Source organism: Papio anubis, chromosome 4, assembly GCF_008728515.1.
Source record: "Papio anubis isolate 15944 chromosome 4, Panubis1.0, whole genome shotgun sequence".
NCBI classification, from domain to species: domain Eukaryota; kingdom Metazoa; phylum Chordata; class Mammalia; order Primates; family Cercopithecidae; genus Papio; species Papio anubis.
In genome coordinates, this window is record NC_044979.1 from 146,471,328 (window position 1) to 146,490,294 (window position 18,967).

Here is an 18,967-nt window from a genome sequence, read left to right on the forward strand (position 1 = left end):
GTGGTGGTGATGATGGTGATGGTAATGGTGATGGTGGTTGTGGTGGTGGTGATGGTGATGGTAATGGTGGTGTGGTTGTGGTGATAGTGATGATGATGATGGTGATGGTGATGGCATTGGTGATGTTGGTGATGTTGGTGATGGTGGTGGTGATGGTGTCAGTGGCAACAAAGATGGCAGACATAGGGGAGTAGATAAGAGCATAGCCCTGGACCCACAGGGCTAGATTCAGATCCTGTCTCTATCCTTGCCTATTGTATGATGTGGGCAAGTCACTTAACCACTCTGGGCCTCAGTTTCCCTCACTGTAAAAAGGGAGTTGTAAGAGGACTCAGCTGGAGTGTCGAGTGGGCACTCAATGAGCCACTGCGTGTGAGGGGCTTGGCTGGTGGCCCCTGTGCAGCCAAAAGCTACCACTGTCCTGTTTCTGAAGTGCTTGCTGCCAGGCAACCTATCCTGGGTCCCATCTGGGACCTCTTGGAGTGTGGAGGAGCTCCAGAGTGCCAGAGGCTCGCGTAGAGTGGAAGACAGAAAGCCAGAGGGCAGCAGGGCTGGGAAAACTGGCTCAGGCCACCCAAGGGTGCGGTTGGATCCTGCAGAGCCAAGAGACACCCCAGCCTCCTGCGCCCTTAAGAGGCACGCTAGCCTCTTGTACCCTCCCAGGAGGGGCCCCGCACTCTTTTTTCAGTAAGCAGCCAGCCAGCCTTGCCATGCACAGGCCACAGTACAGGGCCTGGCACTCAGGTGACCACACCGGTCTCTTAGCACCCCACCTTGCAAGGGCAGGGCTGGATGCAGAGCCGGGTGACCTGCTCATAGTCCCACATGTAGTATGCACGTGGCCGAGCCAGGACTGGAACCAGAAGTGTCTGTCTGCACCAGAGCTGACCCCTGTGGATCTGTGGCCAGCTCCTTCCTGCTGGGGCCTGAGCCTGTGCTGCGTGTCCCTCCTCACAGAGGCCCTGATGAGGACGGGGAGGAGGAGGCCGCTCCAGGGCCACGGCAGGCGCACGACAGCCTTTACCGCGTCCACATGCCCAGCCTGTACAGCTGTGGCAGCAGCTATGGCAGTGAGACCAGCATCCCGGCCGCGGCCCACACCGTCAGCAACGCCCCGGTCACTGAGTACATGTGAGTTGAGGGGGGCCTAGTGGGGCCAGCAGACACATCGCAGCTGAGAGCCTGGATCCAGGCTGGCGCTAGCTCGAGGGAAGGGGTTGGAGAAGGGGCAGCCTCTGGGCTGGGGAGCCCTGGCCTTGAGTGCCTCCTGCCCCAGGTGAACACGGTCCAGGGGCCATGGGGAGGCCACGTGGTCACATGGAGGTTCCATGTCCAGGGCACAAGGACTCTGTGGCCAAGGACCTCAGGGCCCAGCTACATGGTGGGCAGGTGGCTCGGAGGGAGTGAACTCTGGCTGGGCCCAGGTGGGCAGGGGTCTCTTTGTGGGCCCTCTCTGAACCCTTTGTTACTGTGCTGGGTTCGTCGGACCCCCAGTGGGAATGGATATGCCCATCCCTGTGGAAGTCAGGATCAAAGATGAGGGTGCCAGGCAGAGCTGGGTGGGCACAGCCGGCCCACCCATGGGCCCCCCGACCTGGAGCTGGGACCACGTGGCCAGCAGGCACTCACGGCCTCTCTCCCCTCATGCCTCAGGAGCCAGAATGCTAATTTCCAGAACCCCCGCTGTGAGAACACCCCACTCATTGGGCGCGAGTCCCCGCCGCCCTCAGTAAGTCTTGGGGCAGGAGGGTGGATGGGGGGCTGCTCAGCCTTGGGGATCCGCTGTTCCACTGCATCGGTGGGCTGGTGTGGCACGTGCGGCTAGTGTAAGCTCTGGGGGCAGCTGTGAGCCACCACCACTGGGGTCCTAGGTGACCCTTCCCAGCTGGGACCTCTCTGCAGGGCGCCCGGCCTGAGTAGACAGGGCTGGGTGGGCCTGCCAGCTCCTTCTGGCCAGCTTTGGAGTGCCCTGGGGCCAGAGTGGGCAGCCTCGGGGCCAGCCGCCCAGTGGGTCAGCTCTCAGGCCCTTTCTTGGGGAAGGAGAGAGGGTGGGCGGGCAGGTGTGGCCCCACTGTGGCCCTCCCAGCTCATAGGCACGGCCCTGCACCAGGCCCTCCGTGGCCTCACCCACCATTCTCTGTGCCTTCTGGACCTGTGGGGTGCCACCACTCCAGTTCCCGGGGCCCTGACTCTGCCTCCTTTTCTTTGTCTTCCTTGAGTCTTTTCCTGAGTGTCCACCCATGGCTGTTCCAGCCCAGGCCTGGTGTCCCCTCTGACTTCCTGAGTAAGACACAGGCAGGCGGGGACAGGGTGCCGAAGAGAAGGAGCTTGTGGCAAAGCTGGGGGACTGGGGAGGAGGCAGACAGGGCTTGGGAGGCTGAAGACTGCCTTGCTCAGAAATCCACATCCCGGAGCCGCTGTCGTGGTCCCCTGTAGCACAGAACTGGGCCTGGGGTGCCTGGGAGGGGCCAGCCCTGTGAGCCTCAGGCCATCCAGGTGCAGGCCCAGTCCCGCTCGGCTGCCCTCGTCCTTGCCATCACATGGCCCACAGCCCGCTCCCGGCCCCGCACCCTGGCGTTGAGGCCGCGCTCTCTCTCTCTCTCTCTCTCTCCTGCACCCCACCCACCCTGGGCCCTCCTAGCGCTATCTGGCTGCCCTGGACTCTGGCAGCCACGCGGGCTGGCAGTTTAAGCCCATGGACAGTGCCCGAACGCTGTGGTAGCTGTGCCCTCAGAGCGACAGGTACTGACCCACCGGGTCCCCCACCCCGCACGGCCACCCGCCTGCGCCTCCCGCCTCTGCCCTGCACTCACTGCCGCCCTGCCGTCGGCACTGGGCTGGGGCTCCATCTGTCCGGCTCCTGTTGGCAGGGCCAGCTCTGAGCGCCGCAGCCCAGCCAGAGACTTCTAATGCCGGCTCTGGGTCTGCCAGCCTCACAGTGGGGTTGGCAAGTCCCCTTCCAGGCTCCCCCTGCCCAGCTGCTTGGCCTCTGGGGACTCTGCCACCAGCTCCAAGTGGCCCCAGCCCCTTCTGTCACCTCCCAGTGAGGAATCCATGCACCAGACCCCTGTATGTGCCTAGGGCCGTGGGCGTGTGGCCAGCAGGCCCTGCCCTGGAGGCACCAACTGCATATCGGGGGTGTGTACACGGACAGGCGTGTGCCGGCGAGCACGCGAGCTTCTCCCGCTGGTCCCACGGTGGTGTGGGTGCCTGCTTGGGCTCCTTCAGGGGTCTGGGCGTGTGCCCCGTCCCGTCCCACCCCACCCCCCGCCTTGTGCTGCATGTCCGTGGAATGACGAGGCTCTGGGCCGTGGCTCTTTCCTCCCACCCTTTCCATGGCGTCCCCACAGGCTGCTCGAAACCTTCTAGGTGTCCCAGGAGGGCTCTCGGGGACCCGGGAAGCTCTGTGCGTCTGAGTCTGGGGACTGTGGGGATGGGCCTGGGGCCCTGGGGTTCTGGAGCCCACCTGGGATGGGAGCCAGCCTGCCAGGTCTCCTCACCACCGCCGGCTCCTGACCCGCGTCAGGCCTGTGGGTCCATTGCACTGTCTGGCCTCAGCACATGCCTCGCGCGTGTGCGTTTATCTGTGAGCACACACATGCACTCTCATGCACACACACGTGCACTCAAGACCTTCACACTCCTGGCTGGACGAGGGCACCCACGACGTGCAGGCCAGCTGCAGAGCCAGGCACACGGCAGCACCCCCTGCAGCTGCCTCTGTTCCTAAGTCCAAGACCTCCAGGAGCCCACAGTGGGGTCCCCCACGGGAGTGGGGGGCGGCATTGTTCCAGCCTCCTGTGTGGCTTAGGGGGCTCTCCTTCCATAGCGTGAAGGGGCAGAGTGGCCCGGGGGATGTCCTCAGGCTGGGGCCTCTGTACTCCTGCATGCTATGGCCTGGCTGTAGGAGGACCCGGCCCTGGGCTGGGAGGAGGCCTTGGCCTGGCCCTGAAGGGTGGCTGGTTTGTGTCCTTCAGGTCCTGGGCACGTTGGGTGCAGGTAGGGCCGTGGAGCTGTGGCTTCTGGGGGTGGCAGAGCTCTGCCTGGCCCGACGCCCAAATGCCGCTGATGTGGGCATGGGGGGGCCGTGTGTATACCCTTCCTCAGAGCAGACATCCCCTGCCCTGAACCTGGCGAGTCTGGGGGCTGCCCCTCCCTCAGCCCCAGCCAGGCCCAGAGCACAGGGCCCCCCAACCCGCGGCCCCTCCTGAGCCCCTCCCTGTAGGCTCTGTCAGGGCACCCTGTGCTGTCCCATTCTGCCCCCAGGGCTTCTGGCTCAGCCGAGTGAGGACCACGCGGAAGACGCCCCTGACTGCGTGTGCCATGCAGGGGCCCTGCTGACACCTCCCCCTTGTCTCCCTCCAGTACACCTCCAGCATGAGAGCCAAATACCTCGCCACGAGCCAGCCTCGCCCCGACTCCAGCGGCAGCCACTAGACGGCGCCCGGCAGCCACCCACCCCACGTGCCAACTGCCCCTCCCTGTGCCAGCACTGCCGCTTCCACCCGGGCCACCCGCCGGACCCTCGCACACTGCACCAGGCCCACCCCGGACGCGTCTGCAGGCCGCTTGCCCTCCTCTCCCCTCCCCGCAGGGGCACAGTGGAGACGCAGGGGCTCTGGGCCCGTACCGCCAACTCGGGTCACACCTGAACGCTGCCGCCAGCCGATGCCCCAACACTGCACGCCACCTACTATCCTGGCACGCTCCCTCTGCAGATGGCCGCCGCACCCACAAGTCCTGGCCACACCCAACCTGTGCTGTCGCCGGCCCTTCCTTCCACAGCTCTCCTTCTTCCTGCCCGGCACTTCTGTGGACCCCTTCTTAGTTCACAGGCACGGCTGGGGCCGCTCTGTGTTGGCGCCTGCTGGCCGCTGAGGGACGGGCACGTGCCATCTGCTCATCTCTGCCCTGCGGTCCCCCCATGGTCCCTCCGCGTGCCTGTCTCTCTGCAGTGCCCTCCTTGCCCGTGCAGCCCACCCACCCACAGGCTTACCCCTCCTGCCAGCTGCCAGAGGCCCCCTCCAGCAGGGCCTCTCTCCATCACCTCAGCTTCACTCTCTCCCTCAGCACCCGCCCTGCCGGAGGCCCCAGCCCTCCATGGACAGCAGGGGCCACGTGGAGCCCGGGCTGCTCACCCGCCACCCAGTGCTGGCTGCCTTCTTGGTGCCAAACCCCCTTCCCCCACCCAGAGACTGGGCAGCTGTGTCTGGTTCATTCTTTGCACTAACCACATTTGTCATCTCTAGGGCAGGCCGGGGCTGCGGGCTGAGGGGGACCGCTGGCACCCCCTTCCCTCCCTTCTTGGTTCCATTTCCATCCATGACAGGTACAGCGTCCCAGGACCCCGGCCTGAGGGGCTGGACCCGAGCCGTCTGTGAATGTCCCTCAGCCCCTGCCATCCCCTCTTGGGACTAACCACTAACCTCACCCCCCAGCCTCCACGGGTGCCCCTGGCTGGCCCAGAGCCGGCAGCGTGAGCCCAAGTCCGGGCTGGAGCCGAGGCCGGAGCAGCTGGCTGGGAGTCAAGGCTGCAGTAGCGTTTCTTCATGGGGTGCTCCAGGGGGTGCCAAAGACCAACAGGCAGCCCAAGGGCCTGGACACCCCTCCCCAGGCAGGTGCTGCCCCAGGAGGACTGTCCTTGGGAATGAACCTCCCGCAGGCTGTGGACTGAGGTCCTGTGGCCTCGGTCTCCCTCCCAGTGAAGTGGGAGCGAGGCTTCCCTACGGTGCTTTTGGCTTTAGTGTACGATGTTTGCTGTGCTTCCCGCCATGGAGGGCAGAGCCACGCCACATCAGGATCGGACGTGCTGCCCCTTCCAGCCCTAGCCCTGGCCCAACCAGCCCAGCCCTCGAGGCTTGATGCCTGTGCCAAGGCCAGGGGCAGCCAGAGGGCAGCTGGATGGCCGTGTGCGGGGGTCAAGGCCGGGCCCTGCAGGGGGACGGGCCGCCAGCCCCAGCAGTTTACAGACACGTGGCTCTTCCTCCCAGAGCAGCCGGCAGCTACCTGGACCGGAAATGTCCTCATCCCTTCCCTGGGGCCAGGCTCTGCCCTGCCCTTCCTCTGTGAACCCCTCCTTTCTTTGTGCTGGTATTTGGGACCAAAAATGGGGATGTGGGAGGGCAGAGTGGGGAGGGGAGTCCATGGGCCTGGGACCCCAAGCCAGGGCGTCTGAGCTCCCCAGACGTGACCAAACCTCAGTGGAGGGGCCTCTGCTTCAGGCCCCGCGTGGCTGACATTCTGAGCCCCCTCGGAGGCCCCACCACAGCCAACCTGCCCAGTCTTTCCTCTGGGCTTGACCCGCCAGGGGAGCTCTCCAGAGCTAGGGCCGGGAGGGAGGCCCTGGCACTCTCTGGCCTGGGTGCCCGCCAAGCGCCCTGCGACCGCTCAGAAGCACAAATGCTGTCCATGGCCGCGAGGCTGCCTGCCAGGTGAATGGACATAGCTCGAGAGGCGGCGAGGCCGGGGCTTCCAGCCTCGTGCTGTCTCGGGACTCCCGACCGTGGTGTGCGTGTGTGCCCGTCTGTGACTTTCTACTCACCGAGGTTGAAGAAAGGAAATGGGGAAAATCAAAAGGGGTTCAAACCCCACCTCAGTAGGTGGAGGGGAGCGCCTGCCGTTGGTTGTACTTTTGTTCTGAGTTTTCAGTGCCCTGTTCCTAACTACTCCATCCCATGACCTCACCACACCTACTGGGGGCATCTGGCTGGTGCCTGCTGCCGTGGCCGGGCCCCACTCTCACCCTGCACAGGGGGTCTCACAGCTCCCAGGCCCACAGCTTCATTGGAAGGACAGGGTGGCCCTGGGGACAAGAGGGAGGAGCCCATGGGCTTACCTCACCGAGGGGGCTCCTCAGCAGGCATCCACTACCCCAGGAGCCCTCCACATGTCATGGCAAGCTTGGTAGTGAACGGGCCTGGTTGGGAGCAGCCCCTGGCCCATTGCCCACCCACCCATCTCACTATGCAATTTGAGTTCCAAGCACCATTTGCTCCTGCCCTGGGGCCAGCTCTGCCCAGCCCTGGGAGGGGTGGTGAGGCAGCGCCCTGGACCCCAGAACCTCAGACGGGGGCAGGCGGGGGACCAGGGCCCCTCCTGTGGGATCTTTGTTTTGTGTTTAACCATAATGGTTGTGTACTGAACCACTTCATATTTGTTATATATAATATATATATATAATCTTAAGACTCAGCCTCCCGGTTTACTCCCCGCCCCACGCACCGCCCGGGCATCTGACCTCCCCCACCCCAGTGTGATTTAACATCCAGGAACTGAGGCCTGAACCATTTTGCATTTCCCCCTCCTCCAGCCTCCGTAGGGCCATGGCTGTATGTACTGTCGCTGTGTTTTTTTGTTTTTTTAGAACTGGGTTTGGGGGCTGATTTTTATTTCTTTGGGGGCTTTATTTTTCTTGGCAAATACTAAAAATCTCGTCAATGTAATTTCTGTGGTTTCTATTCAGCTTGGGTTTCATGTTTTAAAATAAACAAATTTTAAACAAGCCTCTCTTCCTGAGCTGCTCTGGCTCCTGGCTGGGCACTCCACGGTAGGGAGTCCGCAGCTCCAGGCAGGGGCAGTGGGGGTATAGGGGAACTCTGAGAGCAGGACCGACCAGGTCAGCTCAGAGGGGTGGGCTGGGCGCCGGGAACGGGTGGGCGGGGCCTCTCGGGGTTGTGGGCGAGTTTCCAGGGGTGGGCGGGGCCTCGGAGTGACTTGGCGGGGCGCCGGGGACAGGCTCTCCAGGGATGGGGTGGGCAGGGCTTCTGGAGTGAGTGGGCGAGGGCCTTGCAAAATGGGTGGGCGAGGCCGGGCGCGGTGGCTCACGCCTGTAATCCCAGCACTTTGGGAGGCCGAGGAGGGTAGATCACGAGGTCAGGAGATGGAGACCATCCTGGCTAACATGGTGAAACCTCGTCTCTACTAAAAAGACAAAAAATTAGCAGGGCGTGGTGGTGGGCACCTGTAGTCCCAGCTACTCAGGAGGCTGAGGCAGGAGAATAGCGTGAACCTGGGAGGCAGAGCTTGCAGTGAGCCGAGATCACACCACTGCACTCTAGCCTGGGCGACAGAGTGAGACTCTGTCTCAAAAAAAAAAAAAAAAAAAATTATAGGTGGGCGAAGGCACCGGGAAGGAGATCTCGGGGATGGAGTAGGAGGAGCCGCTTGGAGCAAGTGGACAGGGCCACGCTCGCTGGGTGAGCGGTGTCTCGCAGGCTCAGGGTGCTTGCTGACCGGGCGTCCGTGTGCAGAGCAGCGATGGATCGGAGGGTCTGGAGCTGGGAGCGCTGATCCCATCCATGTGGTGAAAGCCTCACTTTGCTGTCCGGACACACACTGCCAGAGGCCCGCCGGGACCGGGATGGCTGTGCAGAGGCCCCACTGGCCCTCAGGAGAGGTGGGGGGGCCTGGCCGGGAGCAGGGATGATGGAGGGATCAAGTGGCCAGGTTGGAGCAATGATGGGTTCGGGGCCGAGCTCTTCCTGAGCCCCCAGTGCCACCACTCCCTGTCCTTCCAGAAGCAGCACCGCGGTGGATTCCTGTGCTCCCTGGGCTGGGGGTCCTCTGGCGCCCTTCCTGGAGGCCCGCACAGGGCCCACATGTTTCAAGGACCCCCCTCACCCCATGCTTCTGCTAAGAAGCAGGCTTGGAAAGGCACATAACCCTGTGATAACACACCTACTTCAAAAGGCGCTGTTAGGACCCCCAGAGTTGGGGGAGGCCCCTGTTGACCAGCAGAGCATTTGTCTCCCATGCCTGGGTGCACAGGCTTGGAACACAGGTGGCAAGGGAGCCACTAGGCCCAGCAGAGGACGCTGGGGCTCTCTCTGGCTCCCAGCTCTCAGGGCACCTGTGTTTGTGGGCTGGTGCGGGGGCAGGGTCCGCTGGGCAGGGCCCCTTCCTCCTGCCACCAGCACACACCAGCAGTTTTGCCCAGTGTGCTTGGATTTGACCATGGCTGCTCCAGAGTGGGCTCCAGGACAGGCCGGCTGTGAAGGAAGGCCGCTGAGCTCCTCAGAGTGGAGATGCCAGAGTTTCAAGGCTTCTGGGAGTCATGTGATAAGGGACATCTGAGGCTAGGAGCCCAAAAGGAGAGAACTCCAGGCTTGGAGCAAGAACCAGCAGCCACAAGGGGAAGACCCTGGGCATGTCCCGTCCCTCTCAGATCTCCGTCCCCGTCTCTCTATCAGGAAAGGCAGAAAACAACACCCGTATTCCTAACAGGACAGGGGTGGGAGGGTTTGGCGGGGGGTGGCGCATACCACTCATCCACTCACCCGGCTGGTGTTTCTAAGTCCAACCACTGTTCTGGGCACTGGAGTGCACCCAACGAACCGAAGGACAAAGGGCTCTGCCCTCAGAGAGCTGATGCTCCAGTGGGAGAAAAACGACAAAATTAACCAGCAGATGATGGAACACATGAGAACTTGCTGCAGGAAAACGATCGTGGTGGAGGGATCAGGAGGGCAGGGACAGGGGTGTTGGCTGGCCAGGTGCAATTTCCAACAGTCAGGAAAAGCCTCCCTGGAAAATGGCAGCCAAGAGAGACTGCTGGAGGCCAGGAAGCGCATGAGGTCCCCACTGCTGCTATCACAGAGCACAGCAAGCTCTGTAGGCTTAAGACAACACATGATCCTACTGTTCTGTGGGCCAGAAGTCTATGTGCTAGAGCCAAGGCGTTGGCAGGGCTGGTTCCTTCTGGAGGCTCTGAGGGGAGAGAGTCCAGCTTCTAGAGGCACCCGCATTCCTTGGCTGGTGGCCCCTTCCTCCACCTTCAAAGCCAGCAGCAGAGAACACTAGAGAACATCTCTGGCTCTGACCCCAACCCCCCTGCCTGTGCTTACACTGGGCCCACGTGGGTAACTTCCAATCATCTTTCCATTTCAAGATCCACAATTAACTCGTGTTTCCAAAGTCGCTTTGCTTTGCCATGCTAAGTCTGGGGGTGAGGACGTGGACAATTTTGGGAGCCATTATCCTGCCTACCATGGGAAGTCAGGTTTAGTTTTGAGGCTATCTGAGGAAAGCAGGTTCCAGAAGAGAGAACAGCCAGTGCAAGTGCCCAGAGGCAGATGCATGCCTGGTGTGTTCAAGCCAGGAGGTGAGGCTGGCCGGAGCGGAGGGAGCTAGGATGAGACTGGGTGGCTGGAAGTGGGAGAGACTTTGACATTGAACCAGAGGGAGGTGGGAGCCATGGAGGGTCTATGATTAGAGTGTCATGACCTAACATTCTTTTTTCTTTTTTTTTTTTTTCTGAGATGGAGTCTCACTGCGATGCCCAGGCTGGCATGCAATGGTGCAATCTCACTGCAACCTTCGCCTTCCGGTTCAAGCAATTCTCCTGCCTCAGCCTCCTGAGAAGCTGGGATTATAGGCACCTGCCACCGCACCTGGCTAATTTTTGTATTTTCAGTAGAAACGGGCTTTCACCACATTGGCCAGGCTGGTCTCAAACTCCTGACCTCAAGTGATCCGCCCGCCTTGGTCTCCCAAAGCGCTGAGATCACAGTCGTGAGCCACTGCACCCGGGCCCTAACATTCATTTTAATAGGATTGCCCTGGCTGCTGAATTGGGAAGGGGACGGAGCAAAAGTGGAAGACCAATTAGCAGACTGCTGCAGGGGGGCAGGTGAGAGCTGATGGTGGCCGGGCTGGGTGCAGGGAGTGAGAAGAGACTGAGTTCTGGAGGGTAACACCAGCAGCACCTCCTGGCAGGCTGGGCATGGGTGTGGGGCTTGGATCGAGCAACTGGCTGGGGGCGGAGGGTAGGGTATTGTCATAAATCGAGATGGGGAGAGCGCGTGATTGGGTCAGGGGAGGTCAGGGGTCCAGTTTGGGGCATGTTGAGCCTATTAGCCATCAAGGAGTGTGGGAGGTGGTGGGATGTACAGTCTCTGGGGTTTGAGGGGAGCACTGGACTGGAGATGCTTTGGCAGTTGGGGTCTTTGGCATGGATACAGTGTTTAAAGCCACCAGCCTGGGTGAGATCGCCAAGCGGGTGTGTATCAAAGAGGAGACAGAGGACCAAAGACTGGGTCTGGGCCCGTCTCCCACCCGGTGTACAGAGTCTGGGAAAAGAGGGAGCTGCAAAGGAGAGGGGAAGGGGTGAGCTGAGAGGAAGCCCAGGAGAGCGGGTGTCCTGGAGGCCACATGACAGCATGTCATGGAGGGATGGAGGACCACGCCAAATGCTGCTGATGATCAAGCTCAACGAGGACTGGGATGTGGCCTGCACATCTGGTGACCATGAGTCACCTGGGGCACAACACACATCTGGTGAAGCCTCCCAGCTGGTCCAGGACAGCACGGGAGAGGAGGAATGGGCACAATGGCAAGTCTTTTTTTTTTTTTCCTGGCTCTGTTGCCCAGGCTGGAGCGCAGTGGCCTGATCTCAGCTCATTACAACCTCCACCTCCTGAGTTCAAGCGATTCACCTGCCTCAGCCTCCCAAGTAGCTGGGATTACAGGCGCCCACCATCATGCCTGGCTAATTTTCATATTCTTAGTAGAGATGGAGTCTCACCATGTTGGCCAGGCTGGTCTCAAACTCCTGACCTCAAGTGATCCACCTACCTCGGCCTCCCAGAGTGCTGCACCCAGCCAACGTGTGTGTTTTCAGATGGGGAAATAATGGCATGTTTGTAAGGTTAGTAGGACTGATCCAGTAGACAGCAAATGAATGCAGGGGAGGAGAGAGGCGATGTCATCAGTGGCACGATGTTCTTGAGTAGCCAAGAGGAGCTGGACCCAGGACACAGTGGAGGCTGGCTGCAGACAGGAGTAGGGCCCCGTGGGGACATGTGGGTGGGTCTCGGAGGGTCTCATGAAATAGGAAGGCAGCCAGGTGGGCAGGAAGGGGTGGGAGCTGAGGAGAGAGGAGGAAGGGTGAGCCACAGGAGAGGAATGGTGGGATCCTTGAGGCCCCCTGGGGTCCATGGTCTGGGACTCCAAGTGAGACTAGACAGAGGGTGAAGTGGCTCTTCTCCAGCTATGTTCGGCTGCCCAGGTACAGAAAGTGGACTGGCTGCAGCCAGGTGACAGGTCCTGCCAAGAGATGATGATGAAGGCAAGATCAAGCCCAGGAGGCTCGGCCCTGAGATTGCAGCCAGGTGAGGGTACGCTTGGGTGGGAGGGTGGAGACGGGGAGGGTGGGAAGATCATTAAGGGATCATCAGGACAGGCAGGTGAAGGCAGAGCGGGAGGCAGGGATGACTGAGGGTAAGGCCATGGGCAGGGCCAGGCCTGGAGAGTGACCATGAGTGGGGGCCTGGGGGAGAGGGTGTTTGGAGGGAGGGGATGCCAAGGTCACCAAGAACAGACCCCTGAGCAGTGCAGAAGAGGGGTGCTGCAGCCGGGCATGGGGCTCACGCCTGTTCATCCCAGCACTTTGGGAGGCCGAAACAGATGGATCACCTGAGGTCAGGAGTTTGAGACCAGCCTGACCAACATGAGGAAACCCCGTTTCTACTAAAAATACAAAAATTAGCTGGGTGTGGTGGCGGGCACCTGTAGTCCCAGCTATTTGGCAGGCTGAGGCAGGAGAATCACTTGAATCTGGGAGGCAGAGGTTGCAGTGAGCCGAGATCGTGCCACTGTACTCTAGCCTGGGTGACAGAGCGAGAGTCCGTCTCGAGAAGAAGGAGGAAAGAAGAAAGAAGAAAGAGGAGTGTCTGGGAGTGTGAACCGAAATCTTCTTGGAAAGAGGGAGCCCGTGGATACCCACACAAGGCCAGGCGGGCAGCAGGTGGCAGCTCCCGTCCCAGAAGCCAGAGTTCAGGATGAGGCAGGGAGGATGAGAAGGGGCTGGGGTGGCGGCGAGAGCTGCTGTGTGGACCGCAAGTGCCCAGCAGGTGGCGCCGCGTGCTCAGAGGAGGAAAGACTGGGCAGGCCCCTCCTTGCAGTTCCGGCCGTGCTGGGCCAGGCCTGGGATTCTGCATTCCCCACCTTGCCTGGAGGCTGCTGGTGGGGCTCTGAGGGCAGGAGGAACCATGGCTTAGCTGAGGTTGCGATGCCATCCCCCAGAGCCGGGGCAGACAGCGGCTACAGGAGGGGGCCTGGGGCTTCTTGCCGCAGGAAAGTGGGTCAGGCGTGCCCTCCACAGGACCCGAACTGCATGAGCCAGGCTTCGGTCATGGTGCTCTGAGTTGTGCCAGGAACTCTGAAGAACAAGGACGGGGCTGCAAGGGTGTCCTTCTTCCCCACTCTTTGGGGCTGCACCCCTGGGCCTGGGAAAGGTGGGATTTGGAAGGGGTGAGAAACCGCCTGCCATCATCACCAGCCAGTGTCCAGAGACTGCTTGGGTTGTACGAGGCTGGGAAGTGGGGTCCTAGAGGCCTGCACGGGGGAGGCAGGGGGTGCATGGTGGGGGGGGCGGTTACAGCTCTGAGCCTCCAACCTCAGCACAGTGACGTCATCAGGGCAACCTCCAGCCTCCAGGGGCCGAGATGAGGATCCCCTGTCCTGGGGTCCCTCCTTGGGATGCACAGAGTCCAGGTGCCTTTTTATTTTGTTTATTTATTTATTTTGAGATGGAGTCTTGCTCTGTTGTCCAGGCTGGAGTGTAGTGGCACAATCTCAGCTCACTTCAGCTTCCACCTCCTGAGTTCAAGCAATTCTCCTGCCTCAGTCTCCCAAGTAGCTGGGATTACAGGCACCCGCCACTGTGCATGGCTAACTTTTGTATTATTAGTAGAGATGGGGTTTCACCATGTTGGCCAGGCTGGTCCCAAACTCCTGACCTCAAGTGATCCACCCACTTCGGTCTCCCAAAGTGCTGGGATTACAGGTATGAACCACCACGCCCAGCCCTATTTTATTTTTATTTATTATTAGATGAGGTCTTGCTGTTTCCTCGGCTGGTCTGAAACTCCTGGCCTCAAGTGATCCTCCTGCCTTGACCTCCCAAAGGGCTGAGAGCAGAGGCATGAGCCACCAAGCACAGCCCTTCTGTTTTTTAAAAAAATTAAAGAGGTCAGGCACAGTGGCTCATGCCTGTACTCCCAGCACTTTGGGAGGCCAAGGCAGGAGGATCACCTGAGGCCAGGAGTTTGAGACCAGCCTGGGCAACATGGCAAAACCTTGTCTCTACTAAAAACACAAAAATTCGCCAGGTGTGGTGGCACATACCTCTTATCCTACCTACTTGGAAGGCTGAAGTGGGAGAATCTCTTGAACCTGGGAGGCAGAGGTTGCAGTGAGCTGAGATTGCACCACTGCACTCCAGCCTGGGCAACAAAGCAAGACTGTCTCAAAAAAAAAAAAAAAAAAAGGCCAGGCGCGGTGGTTCAAGCCTGCCAATCCCAGCACTTCGGGGAGGCGAGACAGGAGCGAATCCCGAGGTCAGGAGATCCGAGACCATCCTGGCTAACATGGGTGAAACCCATCTCACTAAAAATACAAAAAACTAGCCGGGCTGAGGTGGCGGGCACCTGTAGTCCCAGCTACTCCAGGAGAGCTGAGGCAGAAGAGAATGGCGTAAACCTGGGAGGCGGAGGCTTGTAGTGAGCTGAGATCCGGCCACTGCACTCTGGCCTGGGCGACAGAGGGAGACTCCGTCTCAAAAAAAAAAAAAATTCAGAGACAGGATCTCACTCTGTCACCCAGGCTGGAGTGCAGTGGTGCAATCATGGCTCACTGCAGCCTCGAACTCCTGGGCTCAAGCAATCCTCCCCGCTCAGGTTCCTGAGAAGCTAAGACGACAGGTGTGTGCCACCTGCTTGTCTAATTTTTAATTTTCTTGTAGAGATGGGGTCTCACTATGTTGCCCAGGCTGGTCTCAAACTCCTGGCCCCAAGCAATCCTTCCACCTTGGCCTCCCAAAATACCGGGATTACAGGTGTGAGCCACCACACCTGGCCCCAAGTGCCTTCTTGCGTGTCCAATTCTGGACTCAGAAGGTGGGGCTGGGCTCAGAAGCAGGGGGTCACCCCGGAGAATATTTGAGAAGGCTGAGGCTGGGTGGGTACATGGGCCCAGTAGGCAGCAAGACTTGCCCATCGGTCTGACAGACACGAAGATGGACCTAGCCCTGGCCCCTCCTTTCCCTCTGACCCCAGGCCCATGCGGCAAGACTGGCTAAGTCTCATAGCAGCCCGGCCCCTGGCCCCTCTGAGCCTGTGGAAAGCCCTAGTTGCCTGTGACTGGGGAGGGGGCATCACGAGACCCAACTCCATTGCTTGTCTTCCCTCCCAGGCTTCCAATCCTCCCAGCGGATCCCACCTCTGCAACTTTGCCCAGGCTGTGCCGAGACCTGGAAGGCCCCTCCTCTCCCTACTCCATCTTGACAAAGCCTTCCTGCTTTGGCTCAGGGGCACCTCTTCCAGGAAGTTGGCCCTGATGACCCCAGTGGAAGGGAAGTTCCTTTCAACTGAGCGGGGAGGTGCCCCACCCTAGCAGCCCCTCCCAGACCCCAAGCAGCCTTGGGGCTCCCCAGGCACTCGCCTGGCAGAACGGAAGCAGGGGTGGGGGCTGAGGTCTGCCACCCTGGCTGAGCACCCAGCAGCCCCTGTGGTTGCAGTTTTACTTGTTTTGAAAGCCTCATAAATGATCAGTAGTTTGGGAAGGGGGGGCCTGGCTAGGCTAGACTCGGGGGGACATGGAGCCCCAGGGACCAGCCAGGCCCCTTTCTGACCAGCCTCTAATCTGGTGTGATGGCACCACTGGTGGCTGGGACAGAGCTGTCCCCAGAATGTACCTGGGGGAGGAATGAGTTCACCTCCCCCCGCTGGGTGAGTCACCTTCTGGGGGGTGGGGGGCGGTGGATGGAAGAGGTCAGGCTACCTCATTCCCCTAAGACACTGCTGGGCCTGCTTCCCCTTTTGAGGGCAGCGAAATGTCCCTCCCTCAGCTTGGAAGAGGAAGGGGCCCAGATGCGTCAGCCCGTGCACCTCCCAAGACGCCCCCTGACCTCCAGCACCTGGGGACTGCATTTACCTTTGTTCCCATTTCTCAGATGGAGAGGTCGAGGCCCCGGGAGGGGCCAGGCTTCCTCCCCACCCCACTTCTTGCTCCTCTGCTCTCCCCAGTGCCCACTCAGCCCCCACTCCCACTCCGCTCCACACACAGGGACATTTGAACATTAATGGGACTCCCCAAGCCCCGGCGGGGCCCCCACAGCTGTGTCCATGGGTCTCTCTGATCCCTGGGTCCAGCCACACCTCCAACCCCAGGGCCCCACCAGCTCTGTGGGAAGGCAATGCCAGCTGCAGGCGGGGACAGCGTTGGGGCCAGGGCAGAAGGCCCCAAGCCTCTGACTCAGCCGGGCAGGAAGGAGGCCAGGAGCCTCTGCCCGCAGCCTGTTCCGTCAAGACACCCCCCGCCGCCCCACCCCGGAGTCTCAGCTTCCTTGTTCAGAAGAGGGGCCTGCACTGTCCTGTGGGAAGTGGGTGGGCACGTGGTGGGTACCCAGGGAGGATCACAGCCACCCAGACGGGGGTTAGGCTGTGTGATGGTGAGGGCCCTCCATCCTCCCGCCATCCCCATCACTGCCCACACCCCCTGGGCAGCTGCTCTGCTGACTCAGAACCGGCCAAGGCCAAGGAGGGGTCACAACCCTGCCAGCCGCCCCCAAGGCCAGGGCAGCCCCCAGCCAGGTTTAGAGTGAGGGCTCTTTGCAGGCCCATTCAGCACATCAGCACTCATCTGGAAGGGGCAGCAATGGGGGAGGGCAAGGTACCCCCACAAAGAGAGACACTTCTCACAGTGTGTTGTCTCCTTGGAGCAGAATAGGGGACGCAGAGGCAGCAGGAGGGGGACCTGGAGCCCTGGGGAAGGGGGTCAGTCCAGAGCAGGAACTTGCAGGGGGCACGGCCAGGGCAGTGCCAGGCTAAGGGTGCAAGCCCCAGGGAGGGGGTGGGGGCTCATGGTGAAGAGGAAGTGAGCCGCCCCAGGGCTGCCAGAAGGGTGAGGGGAGGGAATCCCCGCGGAGGTTGCGGCACCCCTCCCCTCCTCAGTCACCCTCAAAGGCTGGATTTGAGGAAGGAAAAGCACTGCAGAGCTGCTGTGTTTAGAAAACAAGGGTCTGGATCTCTGCAGGGGCTGGGACCAGCTGCAGTGGGGGCTCTGGCACAGCTCCTGCTCTCCAGGACTCCTCCCACCACCCCTGAGCGGGCGCCGGGCCTGGGGCCACCTCACAGGAGAAGGAGGCACAGCGTTACCAGCTGCGGGGCGGCTGGACCCACGGCCTGCCTGGCTTGGAGTCTGAGCACCTCCCCAGCCCACCAGCCTGGCTACCGGACCTTGGACATCAGCTGCTCCGGGCCTCGGTCTCCCCACCTCTAAAGTGAGGCGATGGTGTGGACTCTGCGAGCTTGTGGCAGGAGTGAAGGTGGATAAGGAGGTCCCAGGCCTGGTCATAGGAGTCACTGTCCCTGCTTCAGGGGCTGAGCTCCCCAGTGGCCAGAGCCTTGGGGTTGCGCTCTTGGCTGCGACCTAGAGCCCCCAGCATCCTAGACCTGTTCCTCCCAGAAGCACAGGGCCCACCCACTAGCGGCCACCTGACCCTGGGCAGGCCACACCTGTAGTCACCAGCAGGCAGCTATTGTGACGCCAGGTTTCATTCCAAAACAGTTGTCTCTAAGGGTTTCCTATCTACCTGCTCCATGCGGTGCACCCAAGGCCAAGCCTCCCCTTCACCTGTGTGCCCGACCCCCCTCCCCCAGCTGCCCTGCGGCTTAGGCCCCACCTCCAGCCAAGACCACGACCCCCAGGGTTGCTGCAAAGAGCACCTTTATTCACAGCAAAAGGACGTCACCATAGCAACAACACTTAAATTCCCTGAGAACTTTTCCCTTATCATTCGCTTTCCTAGCTACGTCTTTGCAAAGAGAAAAACGACAAGAAACACACCCCACGGGGCAGGTGAGCCACGCTGGGCCCCGCAGGGAGGTGGCAGCTACGCAGGGGGAGGGCAGGGATGGGAGGTTCCAGATGCTGGAACGCATAAATACACAGAGTGCCAGACAGTCCCACTTCAGCTTCAACAACAAAGATGACCCCGAGTTTGGCTTCCGTTTTTTCTGATCCACAGAAAAGATAAGATAAAATAAGACCCTCCCCCACCCCCATCCCCCAAGCAAAAAAACAAGAACACCCTACTTTTTACCCACCCCCTTTCAAAAAAACAGCACAGTAAAAAAATACTGTCACAATATTTACAGACACGCCCACTGTGGGCGACTTGCTCTCTACTTTGGAGAGGAGATTAAATGTTGAGCTCTGACTCACCCTGTCCTGGGGAGGCAAAGGGAAGACCTCTGAGGGGGCCTGGAAGACTCCCCACCCAAAGAGCTGGAAGGGGAGCCACTGTTTGGACAGCTAGCCACTGGGGGCTTTGTGGGGCCACTGGGGGCTTTGTGGGGCCACTGGAACTGGGCGGTGGCTACTGTTACTCTAAGCCACAGTGCCCAGGCCAGAAGGAAGGGGATTGGGTCATGCACCCCCAGACCCAGCCTCCCCTGCAATGAACACGGCTCAGTGAGTTGGACTTGGGGCTATGACACAGGAGTCAGGATTTCAGGGCGCAGGTACCCCCAGCACAGAGCTTGTGCTCGGCAGAAAGAGAAAGGCATCTACGCATCCCTGCAAAGTAGCCCGGAGCCCTGATCTATGCATCCCTGCAAAGTAGCCCGGAGCCCCGCAGCTGCAGAAAGATCCAAAAATCGGTAGGGTGTGCTGGCTCAAGCCTGTAATCCCAGCACTTTGGGAGGCCAAGATGGGCAGATCACGAGATCAGGAGATCAAGACCATCCTGGCTAACATGGTGAAACCCCGTCTCTACTAAAAAAATACCAAAAACTAGCCGGGCGAGGTGGCGGCGCCTGTAGTCCCAGCTACTCAGGAGGCTGAGGCAGGAGAATGGCATGAACCCGGGAGGCGGAGTTTGCAGTGAGCTGAGATCCGGCCACTGCACTCCAGCCTGGGCAACAGAGCGAGACTCCGTCTCAAAAAAAAAAAAAGATCCAAAAATCAT

The 18,967-nt window shown here is 60.6% G+C and overlaps 1 protein-coding gene across 4 annotated transcripts in view; it reads left to right on the top strand.

The window, feature by feature from the left end:
• The window catches only part of TTYH3 (tweety family member 3), a 35,033-nt gene extending 27,531 nt beyond the window's left edge, over window positions 1-7,502 (top strand). For 2 of the 4 annotated variants that reach the window (XM_031665641.1, XM_031665639.1), the window contains 4 exons: window positions 958-1,131; window positions 1,654-1,729; window positions 2,642-2,742; window positions 4,366-4,482. In XM_031665641.1, coding sequence (XP_031521501.1) covers window positions 958-1,131; window positions 1,654-1,729; window positions 2,642-2,722 — 331 coding nt within the window. In that variant the 3' untranslated portion in view covers window positions 2,723-2,742; window positions 4,366-4,482. Of the gene's footprint in view, window positions 1-957; window positions 1,132-1,653; window positions 1,730-2,641; window positions 2,743-4,365 lie in introns of all 4 variants that reach the window. The other 2 variants (XM_031665642.1, XM_031665640.1) reach the window with 1 other exon arrangement.
• The last annotated feature ends 11,465 nt before the right edge of the window (window positions 7,503-18,967 follow it).